This window comes from Cnephaeus nilssonii (genome assembly GCF_951640355.1).
Source record: "Cnephaeus nilssonii genome assembly, chromosome: 16".
Lineage (NCBI taxonomy): Eukaryota > Metazoa > Chordata > Mammalia > Chiroptera > Vespertilionidae > Cnephaeus > Cnephaeus nilssonii.
In genome coordinates this window covers 42724759-42740944 of record NC_137087.1, presented here as the reverse complement: position 1 = coordinate 42740944, position 16186 = coordinate 42724759, and the positions used below count along the sequence as shown (strand labels likewise).

General features: G+C 37.6%; 1 protein-coding gene across 2 annotated transcripts in view; it reads left to right on the top strand.

Moving 5' to 3' along the window:
• The window catches only part of HPSE2 (heparanase 2 (inactive)), a 538739-nt gene that overhangs the window by 316837 nt on the left and 205716 nt on the right, over positions 1 to 16186 (top strand). The window contains exons 4-5 of one of the 2 annotated variants that reach the window (XM_079793867.1): positions 4192 to 4365; positions 6593 to 6764. In XM_079793867.1, coding sequence (XP_079649993.1) covers positions 4192 to 4365; positions 6593 to 6764 — 346 coding nt within the window. The remainder of the gene's footprint in view (positions 1 to 4191; positions 4366 to 6592; positions 6765 to 16186) is intronic. The other variant, XM_079793868.1, reaches the window with a different exon arrangement.

Here is a 16186-nt window from a genome sequence, read left to right as displayed (position 1 = left end):
ATAGTGATGCAATTTTTATTCATAGACATTTCTCAAGTCTCATTATCCTTCAGTAGCTTCAGTCAAATTATAGACATTTATGCTGATTTCTTTATAACCTAGTTAAAGTTTCATTGCCCTGTCTAAACCAGAGATATTTCTCTTTATATTAAAATTCACTCTTAGCTTAGAGATATTTTCACTCTTTGCCAAGTGGCTGTGTTTTCCTCCTAGGCAGTTTTCAAACTGTTCTCTGTTAATAGCTGCAATTAAAATGCCCCCTCCCTTATTGATTGTACTCAGTAATTCAAATGGTTTCCCATTAACTGATGATTTCTTTCTGAATTACAAAAGGCAGAGTTGGTTCAGAGTTCACCTTATTCTATTTCACTCTTATATTTCTTTTCTAGCTTCCACTAGAAATTCCTCTGTTATTCCAATCTCTATTGGTTAATAACCTATTCCTCCTCTGTATTATTCATTCTAAACCGAACACTAAAAGCAATGTGGATGTTATTTGAATGTATGTAACAACAGAGTAACAGACATAATCTAGAGGGAATTTGCTACAATAAATAATGATAATTGAGGTTGAATGTTTAGGGTACAGACAGATTGTCCCTAAGTGGCATTGAATGTGCCTAAAGAACAACTGTGTGAGTTACATTTGTCAAAGCTTGTTATGCATCAGACACTGAAATGGATGCTAAAAGGGCAGACATGGTACCTGCTCATTGGCAATTGCTCCAGTCTGCCATTAGAGCAGAAGACAGAGCTAAACAATGATAGCATGGTTAGCTCTTGCTGATACAGGAGTTGATTAATAGCTGGGAGAGATCAGAGGAGATGAAGTCCCAGTGTCTCTACTTTAAGGAGTCAGGGAAGACCTCACAGATGAGACCATTGATCTAGGCTATGAAGAATGAAGAAAAGAGAAAGAAGGATATTCCAGGAAATGATTAAAAGCTTAGGACAGCAGGGAGCCAAGGAATAATGTTTGTGGAGGAATGATGGGGAGTTCTAATGTGGTCCAAAGTTGATCAAACTAGTGTTTGAGAAACTCTTCACCAAGGAAAAGCAGGTATCACAGAGAAAACATGGTGTATTTGTTTTATTCATTTCTAAAATGGAAAAAAAGGCAACCCCCCTTTGTGATTTTTTAAAAAATAAAAAGTGTTGTTGTTTTTTATGTGGCTAAGGACTTGGACACATAATCCTGCCCCTTAGCTCTTAGAGAACACTGCCAGTGACTCCAAAAGGGGAAATTGATGCTGAGTACAATAGAGAAGTATCAGTTTATTCCAATTGTGAGCACATGAGAATATGAACAGATTATAAAATCACATGAACAACAAAATGTAGAGATCAGTCATACTTGAGCAGAACTTAGTTAATACTTTGAAGTCATTCCTCTGAGACAGTTGCCCCAACCCCACTCTCAACCCAAGTGAGCAAAATATAGTGGAAATGGGCCTGTTTAGGGGTTGGGGGTTAATACTGGAATGACTTCCTGGGTAGTAAGTTCTTAAGTTTTAATGACTTATCTTGATAGAACTCTAGGGAAGCCCAAGTAGAAGCCAAACTTACTCAATGCATCATTATACAATGCTCCTTAGAATAATCCTATATAATAAAAGCCTAATACGCTAAGTGTCCCGTCATCTGGTCGGCTGTTCAACCAATCAAAGCGTACTATGCTAATGACATGCTAAGGCTGCTCAACCGCTTGCTATGACGTGCACTGACCACCAGGGGGCAGACAGTCGACCGGTTGACCAGTCATTATGACATGCACTGACTACCAGGGGGCAGACGCTTCGACCAGTAGGTGAGCTTGCTGCTGGAGTCCGGATGCTTCCCTCCCTGGCCCTGATCGTGCACTGGTGGGGTCCCTCGGCCTGGCCTGCACCCCCTCTCAATCCAGGATCCCTTGGGGGATGTCGGGGGGGATGTTTCGGCCCAATGGTGGAACGACCAGTTGCTATGACGTGCACTGACCACCAGGGGGAAGATGCTCAATGCAGGAGCTGCCCCCTGGTGGTCAGTGTGCTTCTACAGGGGGAGTGCTGCTCAGCCAGAAGCCAGGCTCATGGTGGCGGTGGCGGGAGCCTCTCCTGCCTCCATGGCAGCGCTAAACCATCAGTCGGACATCCTCCAAGGGATGAGGGACCATTCTCCCCCAAGTGCATGAATTTTGTGCACCAGGCCTCTAGTATTCATATGAGAAGACAGGAAACCTGACTATAGGACATAGAGGAATTGGCACCCTCTGGTGGAGAGAGTAGAAACTCATCTTTAAGCATGGGCTTGCTTAAATATGGGACCTTACAGCAGATGTTGCAACAAAGATTAGCATCTACTAAATGCTCTCCATTCAAACATGTAATTTTCTAATAAACTCTAGATATATCTCTTGAGCTAGCAATAACACTTATTAGATCTCTCTTTGGGACCTTTCAATTTCTTACTAGACTTGTTACTTGCAACTAAAAGGATTTGGGTTGTGAGAACTCTTCAGCATAATTTTGAGGCAGGAAATTGCTCTCTGATAGATGCTGTGAAGGATATAAGGAGATACAGAATCAGCCTTAAGGAACTTAACAGTGTAACTGGGAAACAAGCCATTAATTCTGGGGAAATGAGAAAATCAAGAGGCAAATCCCAAGGTAAGACAATATCACTGGGCACTCAGATGCCAATAAATGGTATAAATCCTGAGTTTAGAGAAGGCTGAAGTCACTGTAGGGAGGTTGGTGTGTTCAGGAATGACTTCATGAAGGAGGGTGGACTTCAGTTTATCCTTAGCAAATTTCCAAAATTTCTAGAACTCTAGTTCTCAATTTTGGCATGTTAAGGAAAACATCTATATTGTTATTTCTTCACACTTTTTTTTTTTTTGTAAATACCTTCTGCCTTGTCTTAAACCATCAAATCCATGAAATTACAGGTTTGATATGCTTTTGTGTTTGCTATATATTTGTTTTGCTAATATACATGAAATAAACACAGGAAATCCTCATTATATGGAGATAATTACAGTAAGTCCTCACTTAGTCACTGATAGGGTCTGTGTCTTTAAGCGAAACTACATATAACAAAACCAGTTTTACCATAGGCTTATTTATATAAACAAGAGTTAAGTTTCTATGGCATCTCATCAATGTTATAACAAAACAACATCAAATAAAATGATGTTCTTGATGACCTGCTGTAATTCTACAAAAATACCATTTAAAGGGAATCAATCTACCGAAAAAGGGTATCAGTCATTTATATTAATTTTTGATGCAAAAGTTAGATTGGGGTTTTAGTTTATAAATGAAACAAAAATTATGAAAATAAGTATTTCATTGTTTACCTAACAAAGTATAAGCTGTGTTGCAACTATGGACAATTTGAATGAACAAAATATTATTAAATTGAATGGTATTTTTCTGACTAAATAATTTAACTTTTGTGTCACAATCATAAATATTAAAAGACTTAAAAATAGACCTCTCTTTACCTTTTAATGTTCAAATTATTTTATGAGCAACCTACTTATCATCCTTGTGAGTTTTATCTTGTTCAGCTACTGATCTAATTGTTCTAAATCCTTATTAGTTGGTGGATTTTTATGTGATCTGAGCAGACTTTTTTAAAAATCTCATGCAATTCTACTTCTTTTGCTTCAATTTGTAACTTGGATTTCCAATAGATATGTATTGGGTTTGAATTATATTGGAGAAATTGAAAACATCATTGATTTTTATTAGTGAGGAGAGGGTATGAGTAGAGGATTATTTAAGTCAGTTCTCAATTCAACAATGAATATTTTGGTGTTAGGATGACTTTTATTTTTCTATGCATCCTTCCAGAGTCTCAGGGAATCTCTGGAATTGCCCAAGGACAGAGAAGGTCAGAGTCCTCTGCTCAGAGCTGGGCTAAACCCCAAGGCCCACTGAGCATAGTATCGGTCCTACTTCCTGTCATACCCTTTCACAATATCCTTGGGTGTTATTTCTTCTTTTCATGGTATCTACAATTGTGTATGCTGCTTTCTAAAATCACCTTGAAATGTATACTGAACCAAAAGGTAATAGTCGCTTTTAGAAGCCTCTCTGTGTAATTCCTATTAGGAAACTCATAGAAAGGCTTTTTGTAGTAGCTAATCTTTTCCTTTTGTTGGAATGATGATTTGAAAGTTACAAGCCCTTCTCTGCTTTTTCCCAGCCAGGTCTCTAGACAAACTTTATAACTTTGCTGATTGCTCTGGACTCCACCTGATATTTGCTCTAAACGCACTGCGTCGTAATCCCAATAACTCCTGGAACAGTTCTAGTGCCCTGAGCCTATTAAAGTACAGCGCCAGCAAAAAGTACAACATTTCTTGGGAACTGGGTAATGGTAAGTAAGGTTGTTATTTGCTCTAATTGACAAGATGAAGGGTAAAAAATAAGTTGGCCTGAGATATGATTTCAATTAGACCATCTCTAGTGTATGGGCCTGAAAACACTTGAGATTTTTGGCCACTGCGTTGACCTTCTAAATAGTAAAAGACCAAATAGTGAAGGGCAGTAGATTTAGTGAATCCATACCATTTACATATAGTTATCGCTAGTTAACTCATTCCACATATGGAGAAAATATCATCTGTGATTCATAACCAACCAATTGAAGCTAAGTCAGATACAACCTGTCTGCACAGTCTGAGTTGAATTTTATAGTGTGTGTTCTATGGAACACTGGTCCTGCAAGATAACCTTTATAGCAATTCAAATACATTTGGGGACTACTCTATAGTATATGCACCTCTCAAAGGTGTGGAGGGTGCCAATGGGGGGGAAAAGGGGACATCTGTAATACTTTTAACAATAAACATAAATTTCAAAAAAGGCTCTGAGAAGCCTGCTGCAACTATTATAAATTAGTTCTTTGAACATATTTATAATACAGGTTTGAAGTTCTTATCTGCTAAGTCTAACATTTGGGCCCCCAAGAAAGAGTTCCTATTTGCTGCTATTTTTTTCTTGATATGTTCATACTTTCCTATATCTTTGCATGTCATAATTTTGTTGTTGTTGTTGAAATTATACTTACAGGTAGGTTAAAGCAACCCTGAATTCCAAATCCTCCATCCCAGAGGTTATTTTTGTTTTTGCTTTTTGTTTGTTTGGACTAGTTCTGTAGAATCTGTCTCCCTTGCATTATGTAACTGCTAATATCTCTTAATTTTTTTATTTTTAAATTATTTTTTATTTTTAAGGCCAGCTTCCTAGAAGTTTCCCTTAGTCAACATAGGCTAATGGTGAGACTATAATTGATCAGAGGTTATGCTTAATTGAGCCAGTAAGGCTTCCACCCTTTGCCAGTGGATCTGTATGTGTGTTGGGGAACATAATAAAAATTTAGGCAATTTAGAAGTCTGACTGACTTTTACTTTCTAACATGCCTTCTCATGTCTCCTTTATGAGTGTACTAGGTTTCACACTCTTCTGGGAATGCATAGATAGCTAGTGCCCTCTCCAGTCTCTCCTGAGCATGCACAGCCTTCCAGACTACGAGGAGTATCTATCTGTGAGCTTATCAAGACCCACTTTGACTGTCTTATTCCCCAAATCTCCTATTAAATTTCTTGCAAGTGTGCTGGTTCATATCTTTCCCCTATCAGTATCAAAACCTCAAGTTAGTCTTCTTGGAGCATGTACTTCATTCCAAATCAAATTAGCTCCCTCTGGCAGTGGAGCTGCTGGATTTAGAACTTTTCTTGCCCTTTAGAACTACCAAGTTAAGAAAAACTGGGAGAGGGGGTTTTGCCCTAAATTATTTCATTCAGCTATCTTGTTATTATTAAACATTACATTTTTCTAACTTTTTGGTACAATAACCATATTTATGAACTTTCCTTTTTTATCATTTTTATTCATTTCCTAAGCCTGTCATAACAAAATATAATGAGCTTCATGGTATGAAACAACCGAATTTATTCTCTCTCAGTTCAAGAGACCAGAAGTTTGAAATCAAAGAATTGCCAGGATTAATTCCCTCTGGGGGCTCTGAGGAAGAATCTATTCCATTCCTCTCTCCTAGCTCCTGGTAGCTGCCAGCAAGCCTTGGCACAGCAGCCTCTCTCCAATCTTTGCTTCCATTGATCTGTGGCCTTCTTCCCTGTGTGTTTGTGTACCTGAATCTCCCTCTCCTTTCTTTTATAAAGATATTGGTTATTGGATTTAAGACATACCCTAATCCCATATTACTTCATCTTAACTAATTACATCTTCTAAGATCCTATTTCCAAATAAGATCACATTCTGAAGTTTCAGGTAGACATAAATTTTGTGGAATGCTGTTCAACCCAGTATATCACTCATTATAAAATATCACCTGAAAATCAGTATGATCTTTCTGTTGTGGATTAGGTGATCTTTTGTGAAGATTAGTTTGAAAATGAATAGAATAGTAAGATGGCATTTGACTTTTTGTTGCAGGGGTTCCTCAAGTTAAGCTAGCTCACACCCTCTTTGGTTATTTAATTCACAGTGTTAAGAAAAAGGAAGAGAGATCTGTGGACAGGAAAGGGTTGGCAGAGCTTTACCTTTTTCAACCCTGACTTGCATGTCTTCTTTTAATCTAGAGCCAAATAACTATCGGACTATGCATGGCCGGGCAGTAAATGGCAGCCAGTTGGGAAAGGATTACATCCAGCTGAAAAGCCTGTTGCAACCCATCCGGATTTACTCAAGAGCCAGCTTGTATGGCCCTAATATTGGGCGGCCCAGGAAGAATGTCATCGCCCTTCTAGATGGGTACGTCAGATTATTTAGCAATTCTTATAACATTATTTATTAAATGTAATTAATTAATGTGTTTGTATTTTTCCTAGTTATTTTGTTCTTAAGAAGGACAGAGAGATTTTTTCCATGATTTCCCCCACTTGAAATCAGGGATTCTCCATCAAACAGTGCAATAACTTTTCATGTCTCCAGACCTTCCACAGTCAACAGAAGGTGGTAGGATTGGGGAGGAATTACATAATCAAACAAAAGCCAATAACTCTGTCATTTATGTCCATGTATTTATGCTTTTGGATTATCTTTTTTAATGATTTGATTAATGTATTTCCATGGGGATGACAGTGTCCTCTCAGTAGCATAACCCTGTATTAATTATTCATTTATTCTGGAAATGTTTCCTGAGTAAATGATATGTGCCTAGTACCATGCTAGGAGCTGGGTATGTAATAATAAACAAAAACAGATACTTTCTTTACCTTCACAGAGTATATAATATGGTAGGAGAAACGTAGACATTAATCAACTGATCTTAAAATTAAGACAATACCAAGTAAAGGTACATGGTATAATGAATGACTCTAAGGGCTGGGATTTGATTGAGCAGGAGGTCATGGAAGGAGTTCCTTAATGAAGCCACACATAAGAGGAAGAGAGATATTAGTGTAATTTAAATGATAGGTAGGTGTTAACTAGACAAAGTTTAAACTGAACAGTATCTGTGTTCTTGGGGAAAAGAAAAGCATATGCAAAGACCCTGAGGATGAAAAAAGGGCCAGGTTGGCTAAAGAAAGGCATAGCTAGAGAAGTGATTAGGTGTCATATTATATAGATAGAAACTTATAGGCATAGTGAAGGACTTAGAATTTCTTCTAAGTACAATGGGAAAGATGCTGAATGTTATTAAGCTGGGGAGAGAAATAATTTGACTTGTTATGCAAAAAGTATGCTATGTTTACCCTATAGTAAATTGGTTGGAGAGGAAGCAGTGAGAAGGCCACTGTAGTAAAGAAAGAAAGAATGATGGGAACCTGGACTAAGATGGTGGCAAGGGAATATATTATTGGAGGTAGAATCCAAAAGTCTTGATATATTGGATAAATGTATGGTGATATGACATAAGAATATTCAAGCAACTGGGTGTGTGGTATTGTCATTTACAGAGATGGGAAGACTGGAGGACTAGTCTAGGAAGAAAATAATGAATTTAGTTTTCATGTTACATTTATTATGTTTGAATCTAAATAAGATGTTAAATACATCATTGAATGAGTCAAGGGATCAAGATCTCTGCTAGCAATATTAATTCTGGGGGTCATTAAAATGCAAATAGGATATAAGGCTGTGGGAATAGAGGAGATCAGTTAGAGAGAATGTGGAAAGAGAAGAGACAGAGGGTTAGGAGAGGCCAGAGGAACTCTCATATTTAGAGGGAGAAAAGAGGACTGACCTCAGAAGTAAGAAAAAAGGGAGAGATTAATATGTCACAGGAACCAAGAAAAGAGAGTTTTAAATAGAAAGTGCTGCTAGGAGGCCAGGAGGTCAAGTAACAGGAAGATAGAAAAGTACCAATGGCTTGGGCAACATGCAGGTTGTTGGTGACTTTGGATAACAAAGTTCAGTGGAGTGGTGAGAACAAGAGACAGATCACAATAGTTTGAAGAGTGAATGGGGTGTGTGTATGAAAGATTGGAAACAATAATACGGACAGTAATCCTTAACAGATTTTTTACTATAAAGGAGAACAGAAAAACTAAGGGAGATGTGGGAGTCAAGAAAAGTGATGGCATTTTTCTTCTGGGAGACAGTAGAACAGGTTTGTGTGTTGATGAGACTCATGCAGGAGAGAAGAGATAGATTGAAGATATAAAACAAAGTGAGAAGTCCTTCAAGGTTAGAAGAAATGGAGGCCAGAAAAATTGGCCTTCATTAAATGGAGGGGTAATTCCATCAGAGTAACAGAAGGTAAGAAACAAATATTTCTCCATGCCAGAGGTTAAAAAGTCATACTGAGGAGACACTTCTACCCAGTACATAGGTGTAGTTAGGGCATCCTAGTTTGTGTACATGCTGTAAATGTGAGCACATAGCTAGATGCTGGTTTGTTATGAATAAGTCGAGAAATTTGGATACAATAGTAAGTGACAGATAAAAGAAATGAGCATGTTACTGGATGCTGTGGTAGCAAGTGGTGGGGTTCATTTCCCTATACATCTAAAAACTAACAGGACTCAGGAGATAGAGAAAATCACTTAGGGCAAGGAAAGGTCCCGGTGCTTTATATGCCAGGGAAAAAATGGAGATTTGTCTTTCTTAATGTATATGTACTAAATATACAGTGAAATATAACTTGAAATACATAAACATTTTTGGCAACTCAACCAACAATAACAAAAATGTCACCACTCTAAATTATTAGCTCTGTAGTCTTTTCCAGTTCTCCTGGTTATACAGATATAATTTTACATAGTTGTGATCATTGTATATGTATCATTTTGAGTTCTGCATGTTTTACTCATTGCTTTATATTGCCTTTTCTTTATTTCTACATAGTTCTCATATTTGTCATTCTTAATAGCAATAAAATATTCTGTTGCATTAATGTACCAAAGCTTTCCCTCACTGTTGGGCATTTGGACTGTTTCCAGTTTTTGTCTGTAATATATAGCACAGCTATAAACATCTTTATACAAATAGGTTTTTTATTTCTTTTGAATTACATCCTTGGGCTGTATTCCAAAAAGTTGGGTGTCTGGATCGAAGTATGTATATGATAATTTTTATGGTTCTTATATTTGTTGCCAGATTTTATTTTTTAGAACAATTTTACCAGATTGCAGGGCAGCAGTGTATTAGTGAATCTTTTTCCCCAATACCCCACAGCAATAAATATTGTCTTTTTATTAATTTACTTTATCTTAATTGATACAAGACTCCTCATGGTTGTTTAAACTTGAATTCTGTTAACTATAAAAACAACTGGGAGATTAAAAATGGCGGCAGAGTAAATGGATACTGCACGGACATGCTCCCAGAAACAAACTGGTATTACAACTAAAATACAGAAAAACTTCCTGAATAATCAACGGAAAACTCACAGGAGAGAACCCTGACACCCGAGGACTGCAAGTGGAGACCGCATAGAAACTGGTAGGAGGGGCGGAGGCGCTAAAGTGCTGGCCTGGCGCCCACAGACAGCAACTGAGTCCCGGAGAGATATCTCAGCTGTGGGGGGTTGCCACTGAGAACTCTGGGATCTAATCCCCAAGCTGGGCCCCCCAACAGAGAGCACCAAAAATGGAGGAGGGTACCCATATAACATCTGGCTATGAAAAGCTGCGGGGCAGGGTACTATCTGCCAGAGAATAACAGCTGAAAATTCAGGCACCCTCTTAAAGGGCCAATGAACAAAATTCCCTGTGGAGCCATCTACCTTGTGCTCCGGCAGAAGGAGGCTTAAGTGGACTGGAGCTGTGAGGGCAGAAGCCAGGACTGGGGACTCGGGGGATAGAGCTTAGAAGGCAGACACCCAAGTTTCCTGGGCTGAGTTATTCTCCCATGCAGTGGAGAACATCTTTCCCACATAGACATCTACCTTGACTGAGGGAAAGACAGTTGACACACCCTATTGAAAACACCTTGCCCTAAGGCTATTTAAGAGATTAAAAATAACAATTAGCCTCCAGGCAGTAGCAACTGCCCCACCCTATTGAAAAAACACACACAAACTCTTGCCATACCTGAGGACGATTACCTGGGGGGCAATTCAAGTCAGAATCCTATCAGTCTGTAGGCCAAAGCGGTCTCTGGAGGCTTTGATTCTCTGCCTGATCTAGTCAAAAATAGCCTTTAACACTGTCCTGCATTAGAGATTGAGAGGTGTAGCAGCCTAAAACGTAGACACAAACCCAAACAGAAAGCCAAAATGAGGAGACAAAGGAACAACCCCCAAATGAGAGAACCAGAGAATTCTCCAGAAGAGATAAATGAAGCAGAGATAAGAAATTTATCTGAAACAGAGTTCAGAGTATTGATGGTAAAGTTGCTCAGCAGCATGAAAAAAGGATATAGTAACTATGAAAAAGTAACAGTCTGAGATAAAGAATGACATAACACAAATAAAGAACACATTGGAAGAAATACACAGTAGATTAGGGGAAGCTGAGGATCAAATCAGTGAATTAGAAGACAGAGTTGAAAATATCACTCAATCAGAGAACCAAAAAGAAAATATAATTAAAAAACAGGATGACAGTTTAAGGGAGGTGTGGGACAACGTGAAACATAACAATATTAGAATAGCAGGTGTGCCAGAAGAGGCAGAAAGGGAGAAAGGTATAGAGAAGGTGTTTGAAGAAATAATGGCAGAAAATTTCCCTAACCTGGTAATGGAAAAAGTCACACAAGTTCAGGAGGTACAGAGAACCTCAAACAAGAAGAACCCAAACAGGCCCATGCCCAGACACATCATAATTAAAACGCCCAAAATTAAAGACAAAGAATCTTAAAGGCAGCAAGAGAAAAGAAAACTGTTACCTACAAAGGAGTTCCCTAAAGGCTGACACTTGATTTCTCATCAGAAACTCTACAGGCCAGAAGGGATTGGTGTGAAGTTCTCAAGGTAATGGAAAGCAAGGATCTGAGACCAAGATTACTATATTCAGCAAGGCTATCATTCAAAATAGATGGTCAAATAAAGAGCTTCCCAGAAAAAAAAAAAAAAAGGCTAAAGGAATACATCACCACAAAGCCAGCATTATAAAGAAATGCTAAAGGGATTGCTGTAATGAGAAGAAGAAACAGAGAGAGAAACCTAGCCATACAGAAATATAATGGCAATAAATAAGTACCTATCAGTAATAACCCTAAATGTAAATGAACTAAATGCTCCAATCAAAAGGCGTAGGGTAGCAGATTGGATACAAAAACGTGAGTAAACTATATGCTGTCTACAAGAGATCCACCTGAAAACAAAAGACACACACAGGACGAGAGTGAAGGGATGGAAAAAAATTTTCCATGCAAATGGAAAAGAAAAAAAAGCTGGAGTAGCAATACTCATATCTGACAAAATAGACTTTAAAATGAAGGCCATTACAAGAGACAACAAAGGTCACTACATAATACTAAAGGGATTGATCCAACAAGAGGATACAACCTGGTAAACATATATGCACCCAACATAGCAGCACCTAAATATATATATAAAACTTCTAGAGGACTTTAAGGAGAGATTGACAACAATACAGTCATAGTAGGGGACTTTAACACCCCTCTGACTGTGCTGGATAGATCTTCCAGACAAAAACTTAACAAAGAAACAGACTCTAAAGGACACACTGGATCAGATGGATTTAATTGACATTTATAGAACATTTCACCCCAATGCAGCAGAATATACATTCTTCTCAAGTGCACATGGATCATTCACAAAGATAGACCACATGTTAGGACAAAAAACAAGTCTCTACAAGTTCAAGAAGATTGAAATCACATCAAGCATCTTTTCAGATCACAGTGGAATGAAATTAGAAATCAACTACAGTAAAAACACCCAAAAATATTTAACCACATGGAGGATAAATAGCATGTTATTAAAAATGAATGGGTTACTAATGAGATCAAAAAAGAAATAAAAAACTTCCTGGAAACAAATGAAAATGAACACACAACAACCAAAAATCTCTGGAACACAGCCAAACCAGTCCTGAGAGGGAAGTTCACAGCACTAAAGGTATACCTCAAAAAAACAAGAAAAATCAGCAATAAACTATTTAACCCTACAACTTAAAGAACTAGAAAGAGAACAACAAGAAAAGCCCAGAGTAAGTAGAAGGAAAGAAATAATAAAGATTAGAGCAGAAATAAATAACACAGAGACTAAAACAAACAAACAAACAAAAAACCAAAAAAAAATCAATGAAAGCAAGAGCTGGTTCTTTGAAAGGATGAACAAAATTGATAAGCAATTAGCCAGACTCATCAAGAAACAAGGAGAGAGGACCCAAATTACTAAAATCAGAAACAAAAGTGGAGGAGTAACCACTGACACCACAGAAATACAAAGGATTGTAAGAAAATACTATGAACAACTATATGCCAACAAGCTGGACAATGTGGATGAAATAGACAAATTCCTAGAAAAATACATTCTCCCAAAACTGAATCAGGAAGAATCAAAAGACCTGAATAGGCCAATAACAACTGATGAAATAGAAGCAGTAATAAAAAAACTCACACCTAGAAACCAGAAACACCAATCAGGAAGGATATATGCACCCCCATGTTCATAGCAACACAGTTTACAATAGCTAAGATTTGGAAACAGCCTAAGTGCCCATCACCAGATGAGTGGATTAAAAAAATGTGGTACATCTACACAATGGAATACTTTTACCATTTGCAACAGCATGGATGGAAATGGAGAGCATTATGCTAAGTGAAATAAACCAGTCAGAGAAATATAAATATCACATGATCTCACTCAAATGTGGTATATAATGATCAACATAAACTGATGAACAAAAATAGGTACAGAGACAAATGGCAGGGGAGGGGAGGGAGGTTAGAGATCAACCAAAGGAATTGTATACATGGATATTAGCATAACAAGTGGACACAGACACTGGGGCCGTGGGGGCTTGCCCTCGGAGGTGGGAGTGGTGAGGGGTGGGGTCAATTGGGAAAAAGGAGACATATGTACAGGCAGTCCTTGGGTTACGTTGGACTCGACTTACGTCGTTTCATGGTTACATCGCCATCTCCCATTTACAGTATTTATAAAAAAGTAAAAGTTCCGTCATTTCGATGTATGTACATATATGCTGTATGTTTTTTATTATTTATTTACCACAAGTAAAGGTCAGGAATTGTTATTGTTCTTTAAATTTTTTTTTACTGTTTCATTTCATTACTGCTGTGTATGTGCTCCATGTGAGTGACGCAGGTGCTTATGTAGGTGGGTTCCAACTTATGGTGAAAATAGAGTTACATCGTGCCATAGGAACGGATCTCTGACGTAATCCGAGGACTGCCTGTAAAACTTTAAACAATAAAAAAAAATATATTGAGTATCAGTGAAGAAAACACCAAAAAACAAACAAACAAAAAAACTCCCACCAAACAAAAGCCCAGGTTCTGACTGCTTCACAGAGGAGTTTTACCAAACATTCAAAGAAGAACTAACAACTATACTCCTCAAACTATTTCAGGAAATCCAAGAGGAAGGAACACTTCCAAACTCTTTGTATGAGGCCAGTATTATCCTAATTCCAAAACCAGATAAAGACACTACAAAGAAAAATAATTATAGGCCAATATCCCTGATGAACATGGATGCTAAAATCGTCAACAAAATATTAGCAAATCTCATCCAGCAATATATTAAAAAGATCATACACCATGATCAAGTGGGATTTATTCCAAGAATGCAAGGCTGGTACAATATTAGCAAATCAATAAACGTGATACATCACATAAAAAAATTGAAATACAAAAATCACATGATCATATTGGTATATGCAGAAAAAGCATTCAACAAAATCAAACACCCATTTTTGATAAAAACTCTCAGCAAAGTGGGAATAGAGGGAGCATATCTCAACATGATAAAGGCCATATACGACAAACCTACAGCCAACATCATACTCAATGGGCAAAAACTAAAACCATTTCCCATAAGAACAGGAACAAGACAGGGATGCCCACTTTCACCACTCCTGTTTGACATAGTACTGGAAGTGCGAGCCATAGCAATCAGACAAGAAGAAGAAATAAAAGGCATCCGAACTGGAAAAAAAGAAGTACAGCCGTCATTATTCACAGATGACATGATATTGTACATAGAAAACCCCAAAGACTCCATCAGAAAACTAGTAGAGTTAATAAATGAATTCGGCAATATAGCAGGATACAAAATTAACACCCAGAAATCTATGGCTTTTTTATATACCAATAATGAACTCACAGAAAGAGAAACTAAAAAAACAACCCCATTTACCATTATTCCTAGGTATCTTTAAAAAAAAATTAAGATACCTAGGAATAAATTTAGGGAAATAAAAGACCTGTACTCAGAAAACTATAGGACATTGAAAAAAGAGATAGAGGAAGACATAAGCAAATGGAAGAATATACCATGTTCATGGATTGGTAGAATCAACATCATTAAAATGTCCATATTACCCAAAGCAATCTATAGATTTAATGCAATCCCTCTTAAGATACCAACGGAATACTTCACAGACCTAAAACAAACTCTCCAAAAATGCATATGGAATAAAAAAAGACCCCGAATAGCTGCAGCAATCCTGAGAAGAAAGAACAAAGTTGGAGGGATCACAATACCAGCAGTGAAGCTATATTACAAAGCCACTGTTCTCAAAACTGCCTGGTATTGGCACAAGAACAGACACATAGACGAATGGAAGAGAACAGAGAACCCAGAAGTCCACCCAAGCCATTTTGCTCAATTAATATTTGACAAAGGAGGCAAGAGCATACAATGGAGTCAAGATAGTCTCTTCAATAAATGGTGTTGGGAAAATTGGACAGATACATGCAAAAAAAAAAAAAAAAAGAAAAGAAAGAAACTAGACCACCAACTTACACCATACACAAAATAAACTCAAAATGGATAAACGACTTAAATGTAAGATGGGAAACCATAAAAATCTTAGAAGAATCCATAGGCAGCAAAATATCAGACATATGTCGTAGCAATATCTTTAATGATACAGCTCCTAAGGCAATGGAAACTAAGGAGAAAATAAACAAATGGGACTACATCAAAATAAAAAGCTTCTGCACAGCAAAAGAAACCATCAACAAAACAACAAGAAAGCCCACTGCATGGGAGAACATACTTGCCAATGTTATCTCTGATAAGGGATTAATCTCCAAAATTTACAGGGAACTCATACAACTTAACAAAAGGAAGATATACAATCCAATAAAAAAATGGGCAAAGGACCTAAATAGACACTTTTCGAAAAAGGACCTATAGAAGGCCGAGAGACATATGAAAATATGCTCAAAGTCACTAATCATCGTAGAGATGTAAATCAAAATGACAATGAGGTACCATCTCACACCTGTCAGAATAGCTGTCATCAACAAATCAACAAAGACAAGTGATGGTGAGGATGCAGTGAAAAAGGAACCCTTTTGCACTGCTGGTGGGAATGCAGACTGGTGCAGCCACTGTGGAAAACAGTATGGAGTTTCCTCAAAAAATTAAAAATGGAGCTCCCATTTGACCCAGTAATCCCACTTCTAGGAATATGTCCCAAGAAATCAGAAACACCAATCAGAAAGGATATATGCACTCCTATGTTCATAGCAGCACAATTTACAATAGCTAAGATTTTGAAATGGCCTAAGTGCCCATCAGCAGATGAGTGGATTAAAAAATTATGGTACATCTAAAAAAGAAAGAA